The sequence below is a fragment of the Nicotiana tabacum genome, chromosome 16 (genome assembly GCF_000715075.1).
Source record: "Nicotiana tabacum cultivar K326 chromosome 16, ASM71507v2, whole genome shotgun sequence".
Lineage (NCBI taxonomy): Eukaryota > Viridiplantae > Streptophyta > Magnoliopsida > Solanales > Solanaceae > Nicotiana > Nicotiana tabacum.
This window is the reverse complement of record NC_134095.1, coordinates 107,091,064-107,112,490: the sequence shown is the minus strand read 5'-3', so window position 1 is coordinate 107,112,490 and position 21,427 is coordinate 107,091,064. Positions and strand designations below refer to the sequence as shown.

Below are 21,427 nucleotides of genomic sequence, written 5' to 3'. Positions count from 1 at the left end.
TAAGTGTATTAGGTAGTATTATATCGAATATAGCTTATATATATAATATATATACTTACGCTATACTATGCACTGAGTATAAGTGTATTAGGTCATACTGTATAGAATATAACTTAATATATATATATATATATATATATACTTACGCTATACTATGCACTAAGTATAAGTGTATTAGGTAATACTGTATCGAATATAGCTTATATATATATATATATATATATATAGCTTAAATTGAATTAAAATCCTAAATTTATACTACATATGTACATAATTTTAAATTGTATTATATATATATATATATATAGCTTAAATTGAATTAAAATCCTAAATTTATACTATATATATATATATAATTTTAAATTGAATTAAGAGTAATATAATTTTTTTAGAAATAGCGACCAAATTCAAAACTGATTTACCTACCAAAATAGCGACCAACTGTGGTCGCTATTTTTAATTCCAGAGTGTCAAAACCGGGATCCCCTCCCATTCTTTCTAAAAATTTCCCAAAATCTCTGTTTTCTCTCTCACACTCAACCCCCCCCCCCCCTTCCAACTCCCAGCACCAGAGGCCCCACCCACGCCACCAACGACCACCGCCCAGCTGCCGCCGCCCCGTCGCCGTCGCCTCTGCCGCTGCTGCGTCTCTCTCCTTCTCCACCTCCTAAAAATTCTAGGTTATAATTACAATTTATATCTTTTGTGTAAGCTTATAATGTTTTGTTTATTAGCTATGAATTAGTTTCAAATTGACTAGTGTTTCAATTGATTATTTAACATTGTATTTTATAGAAACCTAGGGTTTAGGTTGTATTTATCATTATTTAACATTTTATAAAAATCTAGGATTTATAGAAATCTAGGATATAAATTGAAACTTTTAGGATATGAGTTGAATTTTTAGGATATGAATTGAAACTTTTAGGATATGAGTTAAATTTTTAGGATATAAATAGAAATTTTAGGATATGACTTGAACTTTTGTGGATATAAATTGAACCTTTAGGATATAAATTAAACTTTTAGTTTATGTTTAAACTCGTAGGATAAGAATTGATGAACTTTTAGTTTTTAGGTTTTGTTCTTGTGAATTGAACTTGTACGATATAAATTGAAGCTTTTATGTATGACTTGAACTTTTTAGGATATGAATTGAAACTTTTAGGATATGAGTTGAACTTTTGGGAAATAAATTGAACCTTTAGGATATGTATTGAACCTTTAGGATATGACTTGAAGTTTTAGTTTATGTTTAAACTCGTAAGATATGAATATAACTTTTAGTTTTTAGGTTTTGTTCTTGTGAATTGAACTTGTAGGATATAAATTGAAGCTTTTATGTATGACTTGAACTTTTTAGGATATGAATTGAAACTTTTAGGATATGAGTTGAACTTTTAGGAAATAAATTGAACCTTTAGCATATGTATTGAACCTTTAGGATATGACTTGAACTTTTAGTTTATGTTTAAACTCGTAGGATATGAATATAACTTTTAGTTTTTAGGTTTTGTTCTTGTGAATTGAACTTTTAGGATATGAATTGAAACTTTTAGGATATGAGTTGAATTTTTAGGATATAAATAGAAATTTTAGGATATGACTTGAACTTTTGTGGATATGAATTGAACCTTTAGGATATAAATTGAACTTTTAGTTTATGTTTAAACTCGTAGGATAAGAATTGTTGAACTTTTAGTTTTTAGGTTTTGTTCTTGTGAATTGAACTTGTACGATATAAATTGAAGCTTTTATGTATGACTTGAACTTTTTAGGATATGAATTGAAACTTTTAGGATATGAGTTGAACTTTTGGGAAATAAATTGAACCTTTAGGATATGTATTGAACCTTTAGGATATGACTTGAAATTTTAGTTTATGCTTAAACTCGTAAGATATGAATATAACTTTTAGTTTTTAGGTTTTGTTCTTGTGAATTGAACTTGTAGGATATAAATTGAAGCTTTTATGTATGACTTGAACTTTTTAGGATATGAATTGAAACTTTTAGGATATGATTTGAACTTTTAGGAAATAAATTGAACCTTTAGCATATGTATTGAACCTTTAGCATATGACTTGAACTTTTAGTTTATGTTTAAACTCGTAGGATATGAATATAACTTTTAGTTTTTAGGTTTTGTTCTTGTGAATTGAACTTTTAGGATATGAATTGAAACTTTTAGGATATGAGTTGAATTTTTAGGATATAAATAGAAATTTTAGGATAGGACCTGAACTTTTGTGGATATGAATTGAACCTTTAGGATATAAATTGAACTTTTAGTTTATGTTTAAACTCGTAGGATAAGAATTGGTGAATTTTTAGTTTTTAGGTTTTGTTCTTGTGAATTGAACTTGTACGATATAAATTGAAGCTTTTATGTATGACTTGAACTTTTTAGGATATGAGTTGAAACTTTTAGGATATGAGTTGAACTTTTAGGAAATAAATTGAACCTTTAGGATATGTATTGAACCTTTAGGATATGACTTGAAGTTTTAGTTTATGTTTAAACTCGTAAGATATGAATATAACTTTTAGTTTTTAGGTTTGTTCTTGTGAATTGAACTTGTAGGATATAAATTGAAGCTTTTATGTATGACTTGAACTTTTTAGGATATGAATTGAAACTTTTAGGATATGATTTAAACTTTTAGGAAATAAATTGAACCTTTAGCATATGTATTGAACCTTTAGGATGTGACTTGAACTTTTAGTTTATGTTTAAACTCGTAGGATATGAATATAAATTTTAGTTTTCAGGTTTTGTTCTTGTGAATTGAACTTGTAGGATATAAATTGAAACTTTTAGGATATGAGTTGAATTTTTAGGATATAAATAGAAATTTTAGGATATGACTTGAACTTTTGTGGATATGAATTGAACCTTTAGTATATAAATTGAACTTTTAGTTTATGTTTAAACTCGTAGGATAAGAATTGATGAACTTTTAGTTTTTAGGTTTTGTTCTTGTGAATTGAACTTGTACGATATAAATTGAAATTTTACGATATAACTTGAACTTTTTACGATATGAGTTGAACCTTTAGGATATGACTTGAACTTTTGTGGATATGAATTGAAGGTTTAGGATATGAATTGAACTTTTAGTTTATGTTTTGGAATTTTAGATTGCCGGAGGATTATTAGAAGAGGTTGATGACGTTATTAGACATGCAATAGAACTTCCACCAAGAATAACTAAGACACAGTACCTGGCAAAGTGTGCCTTTAATTATTCTTCTCATTAGCAACAATGATGATGAGAAGGCAATGGCATGTGTTTCAAATAGTAATGGTGTAGGTAGGAATTTAGTATTTTCAAAGTATATAAAAGAAGAGCTTATAGAGTAATTTTGTACTTCATTTTCCATGAGGAAAAGAAGTTTAACTGAGAGTGACAAGGTTAATGAAGACGGAATGTGTTCCGTTGGTCATGGCAGTTCCCATAGAATGGGGATCATAAGACTCTATGATGACAGAGATTATAGGAAGTTTTGTTCTAAATTTTCTTTCAGGTCTGATCCGTACAAGCTTAATGTGATATTGGTGATATTTCTTCGGATTCAGACAATGATTTGACCGACAAAAGTATGGAAATGCTCTTAAAAAGAATTAAAGGTAAAATCTTTTCAGCATCCTTCTCTACCAAGAAAAACATTTTACCTTTAATTCTTTTTAAGAGCATTTCCATACTTTTGTCGGTCAAATCATTGTCTGAATCCGAAGAAATATCACCAATATCATATTAAGCTTGTACGGATCAGACTTGGAAGAAAGTTTAGAACAAAACTTCCTATAATCTTTGTCATCATAGAGTCTTATGATCCCCGCTTTATGGGAACTGCCATGACCAACGGAAAACATTCCGTCTTCATCAACGTTGTCACTATCAATCAAACTTCTTTTCCTCTTGGAAAGTGAAATAGAGAATTCCTCTATAACCTCTTTTATCTACTTAGGAAATGTTAAATCCTATCTATACCATCACTATTTTGAAACACATGTCGTTGCCTTCTCATTATCATTGTAGCTATAGAGATCAACAATTGATCAAAGACACACTCTGTCAGGTACTGTATCCAAGTTATTCTCTGTATTCAAGTTCATCCCGAGTAATAGTACCACGAGGATAATCAGCAAAGCCACCAGACAGCTTTATGATGCCAATGAAGCAAGATGAGCTATTCAATGAAACTCGTATTGTAAAGAAGAAGAAAGAGACTGATTCAGAAAGGAGGGTCGAGCCTCGACTATATACATGTAAGTTTTTTACTTTTCATTAAGTATTTTGATTTACTTTTATATAAATTTTGAAATACTAATTCAATATATATAATTTTTCATATAGCTTCGCTTCACATGCAGCTGACGTGGGAGAATTCATACGCAGTCAACCACCTAATGAATCGGGCGAGGAAATCCAACTTTCGGACGAGAATCCTGAAAGAACACTCCTTGAGTACTTTATACTAGACAAAAAAATTTAGTTTTATTGTGTTAGTTCTTTTTAGTTCGAATGGGCTTGTAATAAGCATTAACTTAGTTTTGTTAGCTTAATGTGTTATTTCTATTGATTGTTGCTTTTAATTGTTGTTGTTGTTGTTGCTGGCGTAAAATGCCTGTTTAGGATGTTTGGTAAGCTGACAGGTGGTGTAGCTTCCAAAACAGGCAGTTTCTGCCAAAAATATACCAAGAAAAGCGACCAATTTTGGTCTCTATTTGGTCGCATTTCACTATAAAAAAATAATTTTCTGGGCAATAGCGACCAACCTTGGTCGCTACCTGCCCAGATTTCTATTAAAAAAAATACAATTTCTGGAAATATAGCAACCAATGTTGGTCGCTTATCTTTAAAAAAAATTAAATTCTTGAATTTAGCGACCAACTTTGGTCTCTATTGTCCAGATTTTAAAATATAATATTTGGATTAGAGACCAAAGTTGGTCGCTTTCTAATGATTAATGATAAATTAAAAACAATGTATTTCATATGTAGAGACCAACTTTGGTCGCCAAATTTATATTATTAAATTAATATAGCGACCAAAGTTGGTCACTAAAGTCAAAATCAGAATATTTGGTCCTTTTACCTTAGAGACCAAAGTTGGTCGCTAATTAGCGACCAACTTTGGTCCCTAAAATAAAGGGACCAGCAATATTGCGACCAGGCATGTTTGGTCACTTTTTGGTCGCTTTTAGGCCTATAAGCGACCAACTTTGGTCGCTTTTTGTGGTCGCTTTTTACCGGATTTCTAGTAGTGTCTCGACTGCATAACGAGCATGATCCGTCTATCAAGGCCGACGTAGGACGACACCGACAGACGGAGGGACTAATTGTATTGGTCAAAATCTGACCATCACGACCAGGTCACCCACCACCCGCACCCGGTAACTGTACAATGAAAGCCAATAGGGCCCGCTCCATTTCTCCTCTGCGACATTCAACAAGTCAAAAAGAGTAATGTTAAAAACGAGACCAGGACACACCGACGACAAGAAAGCGTCAAGTCAAGTGATGGGTAAAGGTGGTCTGGATTATATATAGCCAGAAAACTCTCAACAAAAGGAGGGGGCTTCGCCATTCTTTAGAGGGGGAGAACAGAAAGCCTCTTCCTGGGACTTTAGAAAACAGAGAAAATGATCTCAATAAACCCCTGTAAATCTACTTTCTCATCAGTGAGTGAGGAAGATAATGCTTAAACTTAATAAGATTGATCTTATTTCTTTCGTCTCATATGCGTTCATTATCATTAACATTTCGATCTGGAATTAATTATCTTTGGCTAAGATTTACCCCTTCATCTTTGATTGATTTGTTCAAAAGGGTTTAACATCTTTTTGAGTCAAACAATTACCTATAAGTACCTCTTAAGTGATCTAGTTAAAAAAATTCTTCTACAATCTCCCCCGGCCCCTCCTTATTTTACGTGTTATTGTTTGGCTGGATCTAGAATTTATGGGGAAAAAAACTTTTGAAACTTGCGTTTTAAGACAAGCAGCAGACTTTGTGGCTATAAATTACTGTATCTTATAAAAATAAAAATAAAAATTTTATTTTAATTAAATATATAAAAAGATATTTTTTACCATATTAATAAGGAAATATATCATATAAATTTATAGTGACTAGTAGTTAAACGCATGCGAGGAGTTTAATGTAACCGCAACTGACCCGCTGGAGTTGAAGAAATAATTCCTGGTAGGTCCGGTGTTAATGTCAGCCACGAATACAAACCTTACGAGGGGTTATTAATAATACTAACTATGTAAAATAATTTAGACCATCTACGACAAAATCTATTTCTGGGTTAATACGTACTCTCGGAGTCCACGTAGGACAAATAGTAGGTGTACAGGTGGAAGAGAAGTTTTCCTCAATTAAAAATGTATTAATAGCATAATTGAATCTCCCCCTTCCGTGCCACGGTTGGGTCACTCGAGCTGCTCTCTCTCTTTCCAAGTAGCTTAATCTTTCCATGAAAGGTTACCTTCTCTTTCTTTTTCTTTTTTATTTCCTGACGTATACAGCAAATTGAATTGATGTGCCTCCATATAAATAGTGAAGACCGGATCATACGGAGCTATAGCAAGTAGTTGACATAAACACACACATAAACTGAGAAGGAGAGATGGGTGTGAGGGTTGCGAATGCCATAGGAGAAATGTTGCCATGCACAGCCATGGTCATAATAGAAGCTGTCACTATTTTCTTGACGATTATGGCCAGTACCGCCATGTCCAAGTTTGGGATGAGTTCTTTTATATTCGTGGTCTATACGAATGCTCTTAGCTTTATCCTTCTCATTCCGTATTCCCTCTTTTTCCACAGAAGAGACAAGTACGTATATATTTTCACGGAATCTTGTTTTCTCTTTTTCTTTAAGATCAAGGGTGACTCAGAGGACCGGTGTTGATATTTCTTTCTCATGAATAATTGCAGGACAGACGAGCCATTATTCACGCTTCCCCTTCTTTTGCGTGTCTTCTTCCTTGGTTTAGTAGGGTTAGTACTCTCTGACTCTTTCTCTCTGTCAAAAGATTAAACAAAAATAACAAGTTTATATAGATGGTCTAAAGATGAACTTAAATATTGGTCCAAGATTATTTTCTGTATTCATGCATATTGGACTTTAGAGTTTCTTAACTTCGTAAGACACCAATTATTTTCATATGAAATGGTGGTGTCACTTAATTTTGTATACTATTGATCTTGATTAGTGTGGTAAAAGTTAAGAGAAAAATAATCATATGAATTTAATCTGTGGTTGCAGGGTAACAATAGCACAGAACCTTGCATTCGCGGGACTAAGTTATAGTTCTCCGATAGTAGCATGTGGAGCTGCGAACATGATACCAGCTTTTTCTTTCATTGTTGCCATTATTCTCAGGTTCTTTTCTACTTTTCATTATCTTATGGCCTCTTGATTGGAAACAGACTTAAGCATACTAACTTTTTCTTTTCTTTTTCTAGTTTAGTTGATCCTTAAAACTAGAAAGGAGAAAAGATACAGTACTATTACAGAGGTTGTAATTAATAATGACAAAAATATTTAGAAAGAGACGTGTTGAAGAAGGAATTAAATGAATTAAGCTTTTAGATGAAATGATCACACACTTCAACATGGCAACATGGTATTAGAGTATACACGGGTCCTTTGTTCGAGTTTCATCGCCACCTATTATCGAAGACATAAATAAATAAATATAAGTGTGTTTTCTCTAACACCTTAATCTTTTACGTGAGATTGTTATACTCTAATCCGATGAAAATTGTGAGAAATTTTTGAATGATGTAAGATTCAATGTTGTACGTGTGTGATCTCAGGTATTCAGGAGTCCCTTTTTTGGGTACCAAATTGATGGGTTGGAAGTGAATGGTATTATATTAGAATTGAAAAATAATTAACAAGAAACTGATGCAAGTGAATGGACCTACTACTACATACCACTGTTATTTGCAAACAGTTCTTCCAATAAAAAGGAAGTAGATTTTCCAACCACTATCTGGGAATTGGCTGAGTGAAGAAAACTTTAAAATCTCTACGTCGGTCATGTCTTTAAGACTACCCTTTTAGCTCAAGCTTATCATTTTTGACTGACCAAAAAGTGTGAAAATTACCGTTTAGGAACTTACGATTATCAGTATTCTAAAGAAGCATATAACAATTTAATTTTAGGAAAATAAAGATTGACTGGACGAGCCAAGGAAGTCAAGCAAGAGTAGTTGGTACCTTAATATCAATAGTGGGAATATTATCAATGACTTTCTCCAAAGGTCCAAAGGTCAACAAGTATTCCCCTTCTTTCCTTCAACTAGCAAGACCGCAGCTCCTCGTCTTCACTTCAACACATGAGAATTGGGTTCTTGGTTGTTTCTTGTTTGCAGCTGCTTCATTTGCTCTTACCATATGGAACATTATTCAGGTTTCCTTTATTAATCTTTTCTGTTCTTTTTCTTTTCTTGTTTAAGTTCTATTAGTTAACCGTTTAAAGAATATCTACGACAAACAAACGAATCTCTATAACAAACAACAACTAATAACCTAGTAAAAGTTATAGTAATAACTAACTTGATATAACATGACACTACGATCTATATAACTTAAATCCTTTTATTTTCCTTTTTGTTTTCTCTCTCAAACAGAACGTTTACATTGAATGAAATTGTTGTCTTTTTTCAGGCGGGAAGTAGCAAGAAGCACCCACAGGTGATGAAAATAACGTGTCTTTACACCTTGTTTGGGACGATCCAATCTGCAGTATTTGCTTTATTTATGGAAAATAATCTCAGTGCGTGGAGGCTTAAGCTTAACTTTGAGCTTCTTGTCATTGTTCTAACTGTAAGCTCACAAAAGCAATCAGACATTCAATTAAAATGAACGTACTACTCTTTAGTCATTACCTAATGTCAACGAGATACTTTGTTACATGATATATAGGCAATATTTGGAAGTTTAATACGTAGCAGTGTCCAGATGTGGTGCATGCGATTGAAAGGGCCATCTTATGCCCTCTTTTTTAAGCCTGTGGGAGTTCCAGTTGCCAGCACTTGCGGTTGTGTTCTCTTTGCTGCTACTTTCCACTATGGAAGGCAAAGTTTTCTCCTTTCTTCTTATACTCCTTTGAAAAGAAAACAATATTATAAAAACGTATGAGATTTTCAATATGCAATGATATTTGCGCGAGTACAAAATCATGTCATCTCAAAGGTGAAATGTGTAGTTTAATTTATGGTATTTCAAATATAAAAAATACTCGTTGTGTTTCAATTTATGTGAACATGTTTGACTGGGCGCGAGTTTAAGAAAAAATGAAGACTTTTAAAATTTGTGGTCCTAAACAAATTAAAAAGGGGCCCAAAGTATTTGTGTGGTTATAAAAGCTTCTCATTAAGGGTAAAATTATAAGTTTAAGCTAAATTGTTTCAAAATTTAGAAAGGAGTCATCCTTTTTGGAACGGACTAAAAGGGAAATAGGTTCACATAAACTGGAACAAAAGGAGTAGTATTTTAAAAAATTTCTAAAACGGAAATAATATCATAAAAAATACTCTGCAGAGAAAGTATTGTTTTTCTCTTCTCTAATCGTGGGTGAAACATAGTTGAAAAAGAAAAGAGACAAGGTAACAGAAAGACGTACGCTAAAGTGTAGACCAAAAAAAAGAGTAGAAACGACAAATTAAAAAAACATTTTCATTTTGTTATTTTCAAAAAGATTTAAATTATGTCCACTAACAATTCTTTTATACCTCTATAGCTAGAAATAATTTCTAATAATTTACTTATAATTATCTTATAAATGACCTGATTATTATAAATACTTTTTTACACGCTAACATGATCTTAACGTCCATAAATTTGTACAGCATGTTGAGCGCTTGTATATGTGGACTTGGTTATTACACTACACTATGGGGACAGCTCAAAGAAGACGAGACAAAGAAAGACATCAAAGGCAACGTGTCAACTTCTGATGAAAAAGTCCCTTTTCTACAAGAACAAGAAGAAGAAGATGATTCACAGGTCTAAGAGTATAGCAAACAAGATCAAACGAATTGTAAATATGTATTGGAGGGTGTGTTTTTCGGGAACCCTCTATCGCAAGTTAAGTTGAAGTTTTAATTAGAAGGTTTCAGAATAATGTAACGTTTGTGATTAATATAAGAACGAGTGCTCTTTTAATTTATAAGAACACTTGGACCGTGATGGGACTAATGAGTGAAGCATACTTGGTTAGTGATCATCAGAAAACAAAAGTTTGCATTGCGATTCTAAATATTTTACCTTGGCCAGGTTCACATATAATGTACTACTATATTTTTAAATATATTTGTTTGACCAAAAAATATGAACCTTTGGTTAAACTAATTAATTAAATAGATAAGGGGTTAATCCTAGTTAAAGATAATAACTTCAGATCTAAAATCGGCCTACGTGGATGATGTAGAATAGTGTCGGAACAGATTTAATGTAATATGTGTTATTGTTCAAGGTCAATAATGGGATGAGAATAACAAGCATTAAATAAAAATAAATGGCACTAAATGCAAATAAGGAGAATGATTCACCCAATATTGAATGAGGTGGATGATTTTTTTCTAACAATGATGTATGACAAATAACTATGAAAATATTGGAAACTTTCTCGGATCTGATGTGAAAAGTATAAAATAATCAACAAAACAAATCTCTTTAGAAATGTGGTGTTTGTATTAATATAGAGTCTACTTTCATGAGAGTTCTTATTAAAATCAATAATACATGTCTTTCACCTTATCTCTCTTTCTATTTATATGGGACATATCCCTCATCAACCCTAAAAGTATGAGTACAGAGAATATTCAATGAAATATTCTCCTAAAGACCCTATTATAAAACTAGCCGTTACTGTTGCTCTCAATATTTGACCTCGGCCATGATCGACTGCTCAACGATGAGTTCTATTAATCATTAGTCGACCTCGGCCAAATTACTTCTAATAATACTTCTTCATGCCGAATTCCCTTAGTCATATTTTGACCCATATAGTTAGTCCCTCCGCTTATCGAGGTCGTCTCTCTGACGGCCTGGATGAGAGGACTTCGCTAGTCGTAGTTGAGAGATTTAGGTGGGCAGGTCGAATAATAACGCCCATGGCGAGGTGATAACGTGGCGCTTTGTAAGCCATAATTTATCGTTACGTCGATTCAGTATGACGTCATGACATCATGCGTCATTATTACGCATTTTTCCGATGCGTTACGTCATTTCCTGCGCTTCTGCCATTTCGATATTAGTGCAATGATGATTTGTAATATTGATTAAGGTGCCTAGATTTCTTATAAATAGGGATAGAGAACCCTTTATTTGGTCCTTTATATTTTCAAGCTTTTGAATCTCCATACTCTCTCTCTTCTTCCGCCCAGTGTTCTTGTTTTAATCATTTCCATCTTTCCATCCCTTTCTTTCCTGATTTCAGCAACTTCTTCTATTTACATTTCCTCTGTGTTTGCAATTTCCTCACTTATAAACAACCAAATATGGTTGATACATCCTCTAACCTTGGGGGGGCATCTGATCTGATTCCATCGGCAGTGAGCATCCCCTCATGACAATGGGGCTGCCATTGTTGCAGAGGATGAGAGCTTTCCCACTGTAGACGAAATAACTCCTCATAAAGAAAAAGCTAGGTTGGACTTCTCGAAGTGGCCCAAGGACGATACTGAGGCCGTGGAGTCGGAAATGGACGTGGCTAACCTTGCTGAATTCAGGGCAAAGTTCAAGATTCCGGCTCACATCAACCTGGTCCCTGCCGGTCGTGACGTGGTGCAGATTCACCGCCCTTGATATTGCGTATTCTATGTGTATCCATTCTATGTGGGCTATTATTTTCCCATTCCCTTATTGACGGAGGAGTTTTGTCATTGCTACGGTATTTTCCCAGCCCAACTTTCCCCTTACATATACAAATTCATCCTCATGCTGACAAAGTACGTGAAACTGGCGGACCACGGAATCTTTATACGCCACCTGATTCATCTCTTCGCACCCAGTTTCCATGGGGAGATAATGTTACACCTTCGTAACTGTGGAAGTAAGTGTCTGGTAGTGAAGATGGATGATAAAGCCAATCGTCAATTCTGGTTGAACTTCTTCTGCGTCAACACCGAGGATGTAGTGACAAAGCTAGCTTATTTCGGCAATAGCGTAATCGTTCTATTTTTTCTTTATTCAGCCGAGGCCGAGCCCCCGCCATTGCTTGTATACATTCATAACTGGGTTATCCATGCCTTGCCTCATACGGTGGGGATCCGCGAATGGCCGGCCTTTCACAAGAAGTTCGGGCCCAAGCCCCCGGCGACTAGTGAGTTTTTAGTTGCTTCGGCCTTCAAGTCGTTACTTTTTATTGTATCGTGGAGAGTTGACCTAACCTTGTTTTCGTTGTTAGGCCGGAGAGCTTCGAGGAGAGTGAGGGCTCCTACTCCTGCATTCCGCCAAACGAGTGTTGCTACGGGATCTGCCCTTGTTGTGATTGTGGATAAGCCTGCTCAGCCGACCACTTTTTCTCAACACCCAGCATTGAGTAGATCAAGTCAACCATCGACGGCTCCAGCAGCAGAGACTCCAGCTTCTCCCGTGCTGCACTTGATAGATAAGTTGTTGCCAAGTGAGGGAGATTTGGTTCCCCGCAAAAGAAGGGTGCTGGATGTGGGCGACGGGACCACCTGAGTAGTCGATTCTTTGAGGGATGACCATAGGACGACCACTACTGTGCTGGAAAATGGTGTCGTCCCCCTCCTAAAATCCCTCTATCAATAGGGGTCGTGGAAGGTGCGCCCTTGCCTGAGGCTGGGGTTGGAATTGGCAGGTTGGAAGTTACGGACACTGTGCCAAGAGATGAACCATCATTTTTGGGGCCAGTCAACATTCCCTTCACTTCCACTCATGAAAGAGATGAAGAGGCTGTCGAGGGCGACTATGAGACAAGATCTGATCTAGATCATGACGAGGTCCGGATGCTGAGTGAGGGGTTCACTTGCGTTGAGGTCAGGTTGGACGGGTCCTCGAGGACCATAGTGGTTCCTATGGATCGGGACTTGTTGGTAAATACAAAATATGTATTCCCCTCCTTAGGTCCCCTTTGCTCCGACATGGAGGGCAGGACCCTCGGGACGTTGGAAAACGAAGCCCTATCGCCGGGCATAGATGGTCTCGCTAAGTTTACCGACCTTTCTGATTTCTGTACCTTGTATTTTACTCTAATTTAATTGATTTTTTTCTTTTTTCTCCTTTCTTTCCAGACCATTATTCTGGAGATTGAGAGTTCTCGCCGAGAAGAGAGACGCAGGACTATTTTCAATAAGATGGAGAAGAAGCACCTCGAGTACCGCACCAAGTATCGCAAGATCCATAGGCAGTTAGGCAATAACTGCAACTTCCAGTCCATCAGGGACATGCTCAAGCAGAAAGACGATGAGCTGGTGAGAGTCATCGGCAAGTGTAGCATCTTTAAAGGGGCATTGAAGGATAAAGAAGAGAAGCTCGAAGTGAGCAAAGGGGTTGAGGCCCAATGTCCGAACTTTCAGGTCTAGGTGGTATCTCTGCGGGCCAAACTTGAGAAACGTTTGGTTAGTGCTGATGCCTTGAGTGCTGAGATCGCCGAGAAGACGCCAGATTTGGAGAAAGCCGAGTTGGCTCGTTTGGATGCTTCGACAAAAGTGGAACCTTTGGAGATGCATTCCGTGTTCTTCGATCCAAGGGGGAAAATATCTGGAGACGGCTCAGCTCAGGGAAGCTTTACTTGACGAGCGGATAGATGAGCTAGAAAAAGAGGTTTTTAACCTTGAAGATCAAGTTACCATTCTCGAGGAGGAGAAGTCCCAGCTATTGGCTTAGCCATCCTCCTCTCATGCTTCTGCCTTTCCTGATGTCCCGCGAGATTTATACGAGAAATGGGTCCATGCCGAGGCTCAGCTGGACATATTCAGAGCTTTGATGACAGCGGGGAGAGTTCCTGTGGCTGAGTTTGAGGATGCTCATACTAAGGCGCGTGCTGCTCGGGTCACATGCGGCTATGACCCTGCTAATCCGAGGACCGACAATGGCGAGGAGGATTTGGATGGGATCAAGCAGGATGCTTGGTAGGAGAATGAATATCCTCATGGCGATAGTGGAGATGGCACTGCTGGATCGGGTGGCGAGTAGTTTTTCCTTTGGTTTGTAAAATTTCCTTTGATTTGTAATTCTGAAGTATAAAATATTATTTTGCTTGTTTGTCTCTAAATCTTCTTTGTTTGGTCTTGTGTGCTTCTATCGTTTGGAAACCTTAATCATAATAATTTTGGTTTAGGCCATGGTCGAGGTAGGTAAGTGTTTATTCGAACAAGGTCGAACGTAAGTTAATTTGAGCTAGATTGCATATAAGTTAATTCGAGCGAGGCTGACTGTCACTTTAGTTAATCCGCACGAGGTTGGATGTCACAAATTAATTCGAATGAGGTCGAATGTTTAGTTAATTCGAACAAGGTCGAATGTGAGTTAATTCGAACGAGATCGAATGTGAGTTAATTCGAACTAGGTCGAATGTGAGTTGATTCAAACGAGGTCGAATGTGAGTTAATTCGAACGAGGTCGAATGTGAGTTAATTCGAACGAGGTCGAATGTGAGTAATTTCGAATGAGGTCGAATGTTTAGTTAATTAGAACGAGGTTGAATACGAGTTAATTCAAACGATATCGAATGTTTAGTTAATTCAAAGGAGGTCAAATGTGAGTTAATTTGAACAAAGACGTTGTGAGTTAATTCAAACAAGGTTAAATATGAGTTAATTCGAACGAGGCCGAATATTTAGTTAATTCGAATAAGGTCGAATGTTTAGTTAATTCGAAATAGGTCAAATGTGAATTAATTCGAATGAGGTCGAATGTGAATTAATTCGAACGAGGTCGAATGTGAGTTAATTCGAACAAGGTCGAATATGAGTTTTTCTTGATTGACGCAGTGTTGTGTTGGCAAAAACATGGGCGAATTTCATGCACTTGTGCTTTTCTTATATATATTGGAGAAATTTACATATTTTTTGGGTTGGCATTCCAGTCCTAGTCTATCTAGTCCCTTAATTGGTCGACTTGGAGATGTATTTCAGAGGTTGAGCAATGAACTAATCGACCTGGCCGTTGTCTGTCTATACTTTAGCCTGAAATATCCTCCTTGTCGCCTCATTAAAAACCTTCCCGAGAAAACCCAATTGGGACAAAACTCAGGTAAGGGAAAAAGAGTACGGCTCGGAGAACATTGTTCCTTAGAAGTTAAAGTACTTGAGGTGGGCGATGTTCCAATTGTTTGGTCGTAGCTTTCCTTCCATTGTTATAGTTGAAATGATCATTTATTTGTTGTTGCCGTGATTTTGTATAGGCCGTCCCAATTCATTCCTAATTTGCCCTCCCGCAGGTATTTTCTTGCTTGTGTTTTGGCCTTGAGCACGTAGCCCCCGACTTTGAGTGGTCTAACCTTGGCTTTTCTGTTATAGTAGCGTTTTGCCTGTTGTTTTTGGGCGTCATCCTCATGTAGGCCATATCTCCGCTCTTCGGCTTCGTCGAGGCCCTGCCTTCTACTTTCATTATTTCTCAACCCGCTCTCATGGGAGTATCTTAGACTTGGTTCTCCGACCTCGACCGGTATTATTGCATCAGTCCCTTAGACTAATGAGTAGGGTGTCTCTCCTATGCTCATTTTTGGCTTTGTGCGGTATGCCAAAAGCACTACTGGTAGTAGTTCCGGCCATATTCCCTTGGCGTTCTTGATCTTTTTCTTCATGATGTTCAGTATTGATTTGTTGGATGACTCCGCTTACCCATTGCATGCGTGACCACTTCTGGAAGAACTCGGCGATATTTTTCCCGGTGAATTGGGGTCCGTTGAGGGCGAAGCGGCACACAATATTCTTCCATATGAAGGTGATCACTTCTTGTTCGCGTATTTGGGTGAATGCTCCTACTTCTATCCACTTAGAAAAATAGTTAGTTAAAACCAAAAGAAATTGTACGTTACCTCTCCCCGTTGGAAGGGGGCCGACGATGTCCACCCTCCCCCCACTTGATGAAAGGCCAAGGTGAGGTGACCGAGTTGAGGTGCTTGCCCGCTTGATAGATCATAATGGGCATATTTTGGCATTGCTCGCATTTCCTCACGAAGTCAGCAACCTCTTTTTTCATGGTGGGCCAGTAGTATCCTGCTCGTATGAATCACCTGACCAGAGCCTGATTACCGGAATGAGCTCTATAGTGGCCTTTGTGGACTTATTCTAGAGCGTGTTGTGTCTGTTTTGGGCCTAAGCATTATGTTAGGGGACCGCCATACGTACTTTTGTATAGCTCGTTGTCTATGACGCTATACCTAGCCGCTTGCATTCGAAGCTTTTTGACTTCTTTTTTATCATCTGGGAGCATGCCGTCCTGCAAGTATGTAACAATACGGTTGCGCCAGTCCCAAGTTAGGTTTATAGTCCTTACCTCGATTTGATCAATCGATGATTAGAGGAGGGTGACCACGTTTCCTTCTCAGGTTATGCTTTTAGTAGTCGCCGCTAGTTCGGCGAGGTCGTTTGCTTCGATATTTTGCGCTCGAGGGATCTAGTCGAGCTGGCATTCATCACATTCAGACACCAGCTTGCAGATCTTAGCCTGATATTTTTGTAACCTTTGCTCTTGATCTGAAAAGTCCCTGTGACTTGGTTGACGACGAGTTGAGAGTCGTAGCATAGGACGACTCGCCTCGCTCTGTACTTGAGTGCCAACCAAAACCATGCAATCATGGCCTCATACTCGGCCTAATTGTTAGTCATGTCCGGGCATCCTATGGACTGGAGAATTACTTCGCCTATTGGGATCTCGAGTACGAGTCCCAATCCAGACCCTAATGCATTAGAAGCGCCATCTGTATACAAAATCCATAGATCATGTATTTGAGGAGAGGTGTTGGCGTCTTCTCTTTTGACTACAGGCATTATTTTTGCACTGAAGTCGGCAAGTACTTGCGACTTTATCGCCATTCGCAATTGATATGTAGTATCATGTTCGCTTAATTATATGGCCTATTTGGCCAGTCTGCTCGATAGTTCGGGCTTATTTAAGATACTTCTCAAGGGAAAAGTCGTGACTACCGAAATGGGGTGGCACTGGAATTAGGGTCTAAGCTTTCGTGAAGCTACGACCAAGGCCAAGGCCAGTTTTTCGAGGTGAGGGTACCTCGTCACGGTGTCGACTAAGGTTTTCCTAATGTAATAGAAGGGAGATTGCGTACCTCTATTTTCTCAGACCAGGACTGCACTCATTGCCACTTCGGATACGGCCAGGTAGACGAGGAGGCATTCTCCAAGCTCTGCCTTGGAAAGCAGTGGCGGTGATGATAGGTAAGCCTTTAACTCATTCAGGGTGTCGACGCATTCAGAGGTTCATTGGAGGTCGTTGTCTTTCTTTACTACACCAAAGAACTTGTGTCATCGGTCGGATGACCGTGAGATGAATCTTGACAGGGCAGCTATATGGCCAGTCAGTCTCTGAACCTATTTTTTGTTGGTTAAGTTCTCCGGTATCCCCTCTATAGCTTTGATTTGGTCGGGGTTGACCTCGATCCCTCATTGTGACACTAGGAAGCCCAAAAATTTCCCTAATGTCACGCTGAATGAGCATTTTTTAGGATTCAATTTCATTATGTATCGCTTGAGTATATCGAAGGCTTCTTTCAGGTTATCAATGTGATCCTATTTTCTTTTGGATTTGACCAACATATTATCTATGTAGACCTCCATGGTTTTGCCAAGTTGGTCTGTGAACATCTTTGTCACCAACCTTTGATATGTCGCCCCCGCATTTTCAGTTCGAAAGGCATCACTCTGTAGCAATACGTTCCTTGGTGGATGATGAAGGTGGCCTTCTCCTGGTCTTCCTCTTCCATGAAAATCTGGTTATAACCTGAGTGTGTGTTTAGGAAGCTTAACAGCTCGTGCCCAGCTGTAGCATCGATGAGCTGGTCGATATGGGGCAGGGGGAATGAGTCTTTTGGGCATGCCTTGTTCAAATCCATGAAGTCTACACACATCCACCATTTTCTGTTCTTGTATACGGTAAAATTGGAGGGGCCGATTTTGTGGTCATCATGGTGCTTCATAGGCACGCTTCCTAAGGCTCAAGGTAAAGCTCGAGGAACAACCTCGTAGAGTTTCTAAACACCCGACTCTGGGGCAATGTGGATCGACAGCTATGATTGAGAGACAGGAAGTTCCCAAGGCACGTGACTAGAGCTGACGAAGTCTATTAAGCTAGTTCAAACCAATATCATGGCATTAAATGTTTGTATCGGCCCCATATCTTTGTAATAAATGCATTTGTACTATGTTGGGATTCTCCCTCATATATAAAGGGGATCCTTGTCGTTTCGCAAGATATACATCATCTAATACGAAACATTGAATATACAAGAACATTCTCTCTTCTCTGCTCCCTAACTTAACATATTCTCTTGATTTCACTACTTACATTTATTGTGTTCTATTTATTGTTCTTCATTTATTGCTCATTATTGGTCATAAAGAGCCTCCATAAAATTTATCACAACTGTTAATCCTCTATCGACTTCCCTTAGCCACGCATCTGACTCGACTTTGAGGCCCCGTATACGCTAGCTCGAGGCCCCGATTTCTAGCCATTTGGTTTGATTATTACGCTATCTACAAGCTCTTATCTTATCATCTAATCTTTAACTTAGCATCTATTACCTAACAACTAGCATAAAAACATATCACATATTTTTAGAACCCCAAAATCAAATCTAATTGTAATTACCATTTTCAAGGTAAACAATTTGGCGCCCACCGTGGGGCTAAAAATAGTAGTGATTGTTTTCTTGCTGGTTCAAACACATAACGCAAGTTATCTTTAACGTTTTTTCTTGTCCAAGAATCTTTGATTTCAGGTTAAAGTATCTAACTCAGTGAATGCATATGAAAACAATAGTCTTGAGGACCATAGAGAGAATGGTGTAGCTGTTTCGGGTATTGGCGCACCGCCACTAAACCCTGGGGAGGCACCAGAGCCAATCCCCGCAAATGTGGTTTCACGCGATGCCCAACACGTCGATATAAGCTCCCACATTAATAAGAGCGTACGCTAAGGAGACCAACAAGAGGCTCAGAAAACCCCAGCAAGGGAAGAACAGGAGGTTAGCCTTCACGTTATTTTTGAAATGTTACAGGTACAACAACTGGCAATTTCCCAGCTACAAAGCCACCAGAAAATTCCCAGCATGGTAGCACCGGAAACGGCTCCCCAAGCAGAGTAGGTACTAGAAAGATCAAGAAACAACGGGTCGGAAGCCGACCCCGCCATCATAAAGAAGCTTGAGGACCTCACAAAGAGGATCGAGTTGGGAGAGAAGAAGATAGAAGTCAATGACAAGAAGGTAGAGACCTACAATTCTAGGGTCGATCAAATTCCGGGTGCACCCCCGATCCTGAAGGGTGTAGATTCGAAGAAGTTCGTACAAAATCCGTTCCCACACGAAGCGGCTCCAAAACCCATTCCAAAGAAGTTCAGAATGCCCGACCTTCCGAAGTACAACGGAACCTCGGACCCCAACGAGCACGTCACTACTTATACTTGTGTAGTAAAGGGCAACGACCTAAAGGATGACGAGATCGACTCCGTCCTACTAAAAAAGTTCGGAGAGACACTTTCAAAAGGGGCGATGATCTGGTATCCCAACCTAGCCCCAAACTCGATAGATTCCTTTACCATGCTGGCAGATTCCTTCATAAAGGCACATGTTGGTGCCATCAAGGTAGCTACAAGGAAATCCGATGTCTTCAAAATGAAGCATATAGAGAACGAGATGCTGCGAGAGTTCGTATCTTGTTTTCAAATGGAACGAATGGAACTACTACCAGTCTCTGACTACTGGGCAGTATAGGCCTTTACTCAAGGTTTGAAGGAGCGAAACTCGGTAGCTTCAAAGCATCTGAAGCAGAACTTAGTTATATATCCCGTCGTGACTTGGTCAGACATCCACAACCGATATCAATCAAAGATCAGGGTCAAAGACAACCAACTAGGAGTCCCCTTGGGCTCGGTATGTCCTAGCAGGCTTTCGGCAAAGGAGGCAAAGCCAAACAAAGAAAGATACCAACCATACACTGAAGATAGAAAAAATGCCCCGAGGTGCAACATACCCCGCAATGACCAAAGAATGGATCGAGGCCAGAATCCTCAGGGAATCATTAGTAGAGCTGGATTAGATAGGTGCATAGGGCTGACAGAGGCAACCCGCCTGTTGGAATACAACTTCAACATCGACATTTCAGACATTGTATTCGCCATCAGTAAAATCAGAGATACCAGGTGGCCAAGGCCTGTACAATCAGATCCTTCGCAAAGGAACCATAACTTAGTGTGTGAATTTCATGGCACACATGGTCACAGGACCGAGGACTGCCGACAACTCCGGGAAAAAGTACCCCAACTACTCAGCAAAGGTCACCTCCGAGAATTCCTTAGCGACCGAGCCAAAAATCAGTTCCGAGAAAGAGAGGCAACCAACAAGAATGAAACAGATGAGCCACAACATGTCATCCACATGATATTATGAAGCATCGATGATCCACAAGAAACCATGGTCAGGAGAACAAAAATATCCACCACCAGGGAAAAGCAAACTCGGGGTTACATACCCGAGGATGCTCTCACCTTCAGCAACAAAGACATCGAGACCTTGTCTTAGCCTCACAACGACGCATTGGTAATCTCTTTTCTTGTGAATACATTTCAAATTAAACGTGTACTTGTGGATCTAGGTAGCTCGGCCAATATTATCAGGTCGAGGATGGTGGAGCAGCTCAGACTACTTGACCAAATCATGCCTGACTCTCGAGTCCTCAACGGGTTCAACATGGCGAGCGAAACAACGAAAGGGGAAATCACCCTCTCGGTCAACGTGGCTAGCACTATCCAAAATGCCAAACTCCATGTCATCGAAGGAGACATGAGGTACAACGCCTTGCTCGGAAGGCCATGGATACACTGCATGAGAGCAGTACCATCAACCCTTTACCAAATGATGAAGTTTCCAATGAAGGACGGAATAAAAACCATATACGGGGAACAACAAGCAGTGAAAGAGATGTTCGTGGTGCACAATTTAGCACTGGCACTGACGCCTTCGACATCGAAGGAACCACAGGACAAACAAATAGTGAAATAGCAATCATGAGACACATTCTTGGCTATACCCGAATAAAACAAATAAAGGACCGCGCCATGTCCTCAGAGCAAATATTGAAAACCTACCGAGGCTCAAAGCGCCATCGCCACTAAGATATAGCCATCTCCCTTTTTATTTACATTTCACACTAACCTTTATGCAGATGCCCGATCAGAACAATTGAA

The 21,427-nt window shown here is 38.5% G+C and overlaps 1 protein-coding gene across 1 annotated transcript; it reads left to right on the top strand.

Annotated features, from left to right (window-relative positions):
- Positions 1–6,526: 6,526 nt before the first annotated feature.
- Positions 6,527–10,142, top strand: LOC142170567 (WAT1-related protein At1g70260-like). Its single transcript, XM_075232474.1, has 7 exons — positions 6,527–6,849; positions 6,952–7,014; positions 7,283–7,399; positions 8,189–8,435; positions 8,693–8,851; positions 8,951–9,102; positions 9,877–10,142. Exons 1-7 carry the CDS (start codon positions 6,641–6,643, stop codon positions 10,037–10,039), a joined length of 1,110 nt encoding a protein of 369 aa, XP_075088575.1. The 5' UTR covers positions 6,527–6,640; the 3' UTR covers positions 10,040–10,142.
- Positions 10,143–21,427: the final 11,285 nt, after the last annotated feature.

Excerpts from the sequence above, each read along its gene's own strand:
- LOC142170567 (XM_075232474.1), top strand. The coding sequence starts at position 6,641 with ATGGGTGTGAGGGTTGCGAATGCCATAGGAGAAATGTTGCCATGCACA. Across the intron at positions 8,852-8,950 it reads TTCTTGTCATTGTTCTAACT|GCAATATTTGGAAGTTTAAT; the intron begins GTAAGCTCACAA and ends CATGATATATAG. Across the intron at positions 9,103-9,876 it reads GCTACTTTCCACTATGGAAG|CATGTTGAGCGCTTGTATAT; the intron begins GCAAAGTTTTCT and ends AAATTTGTACAG.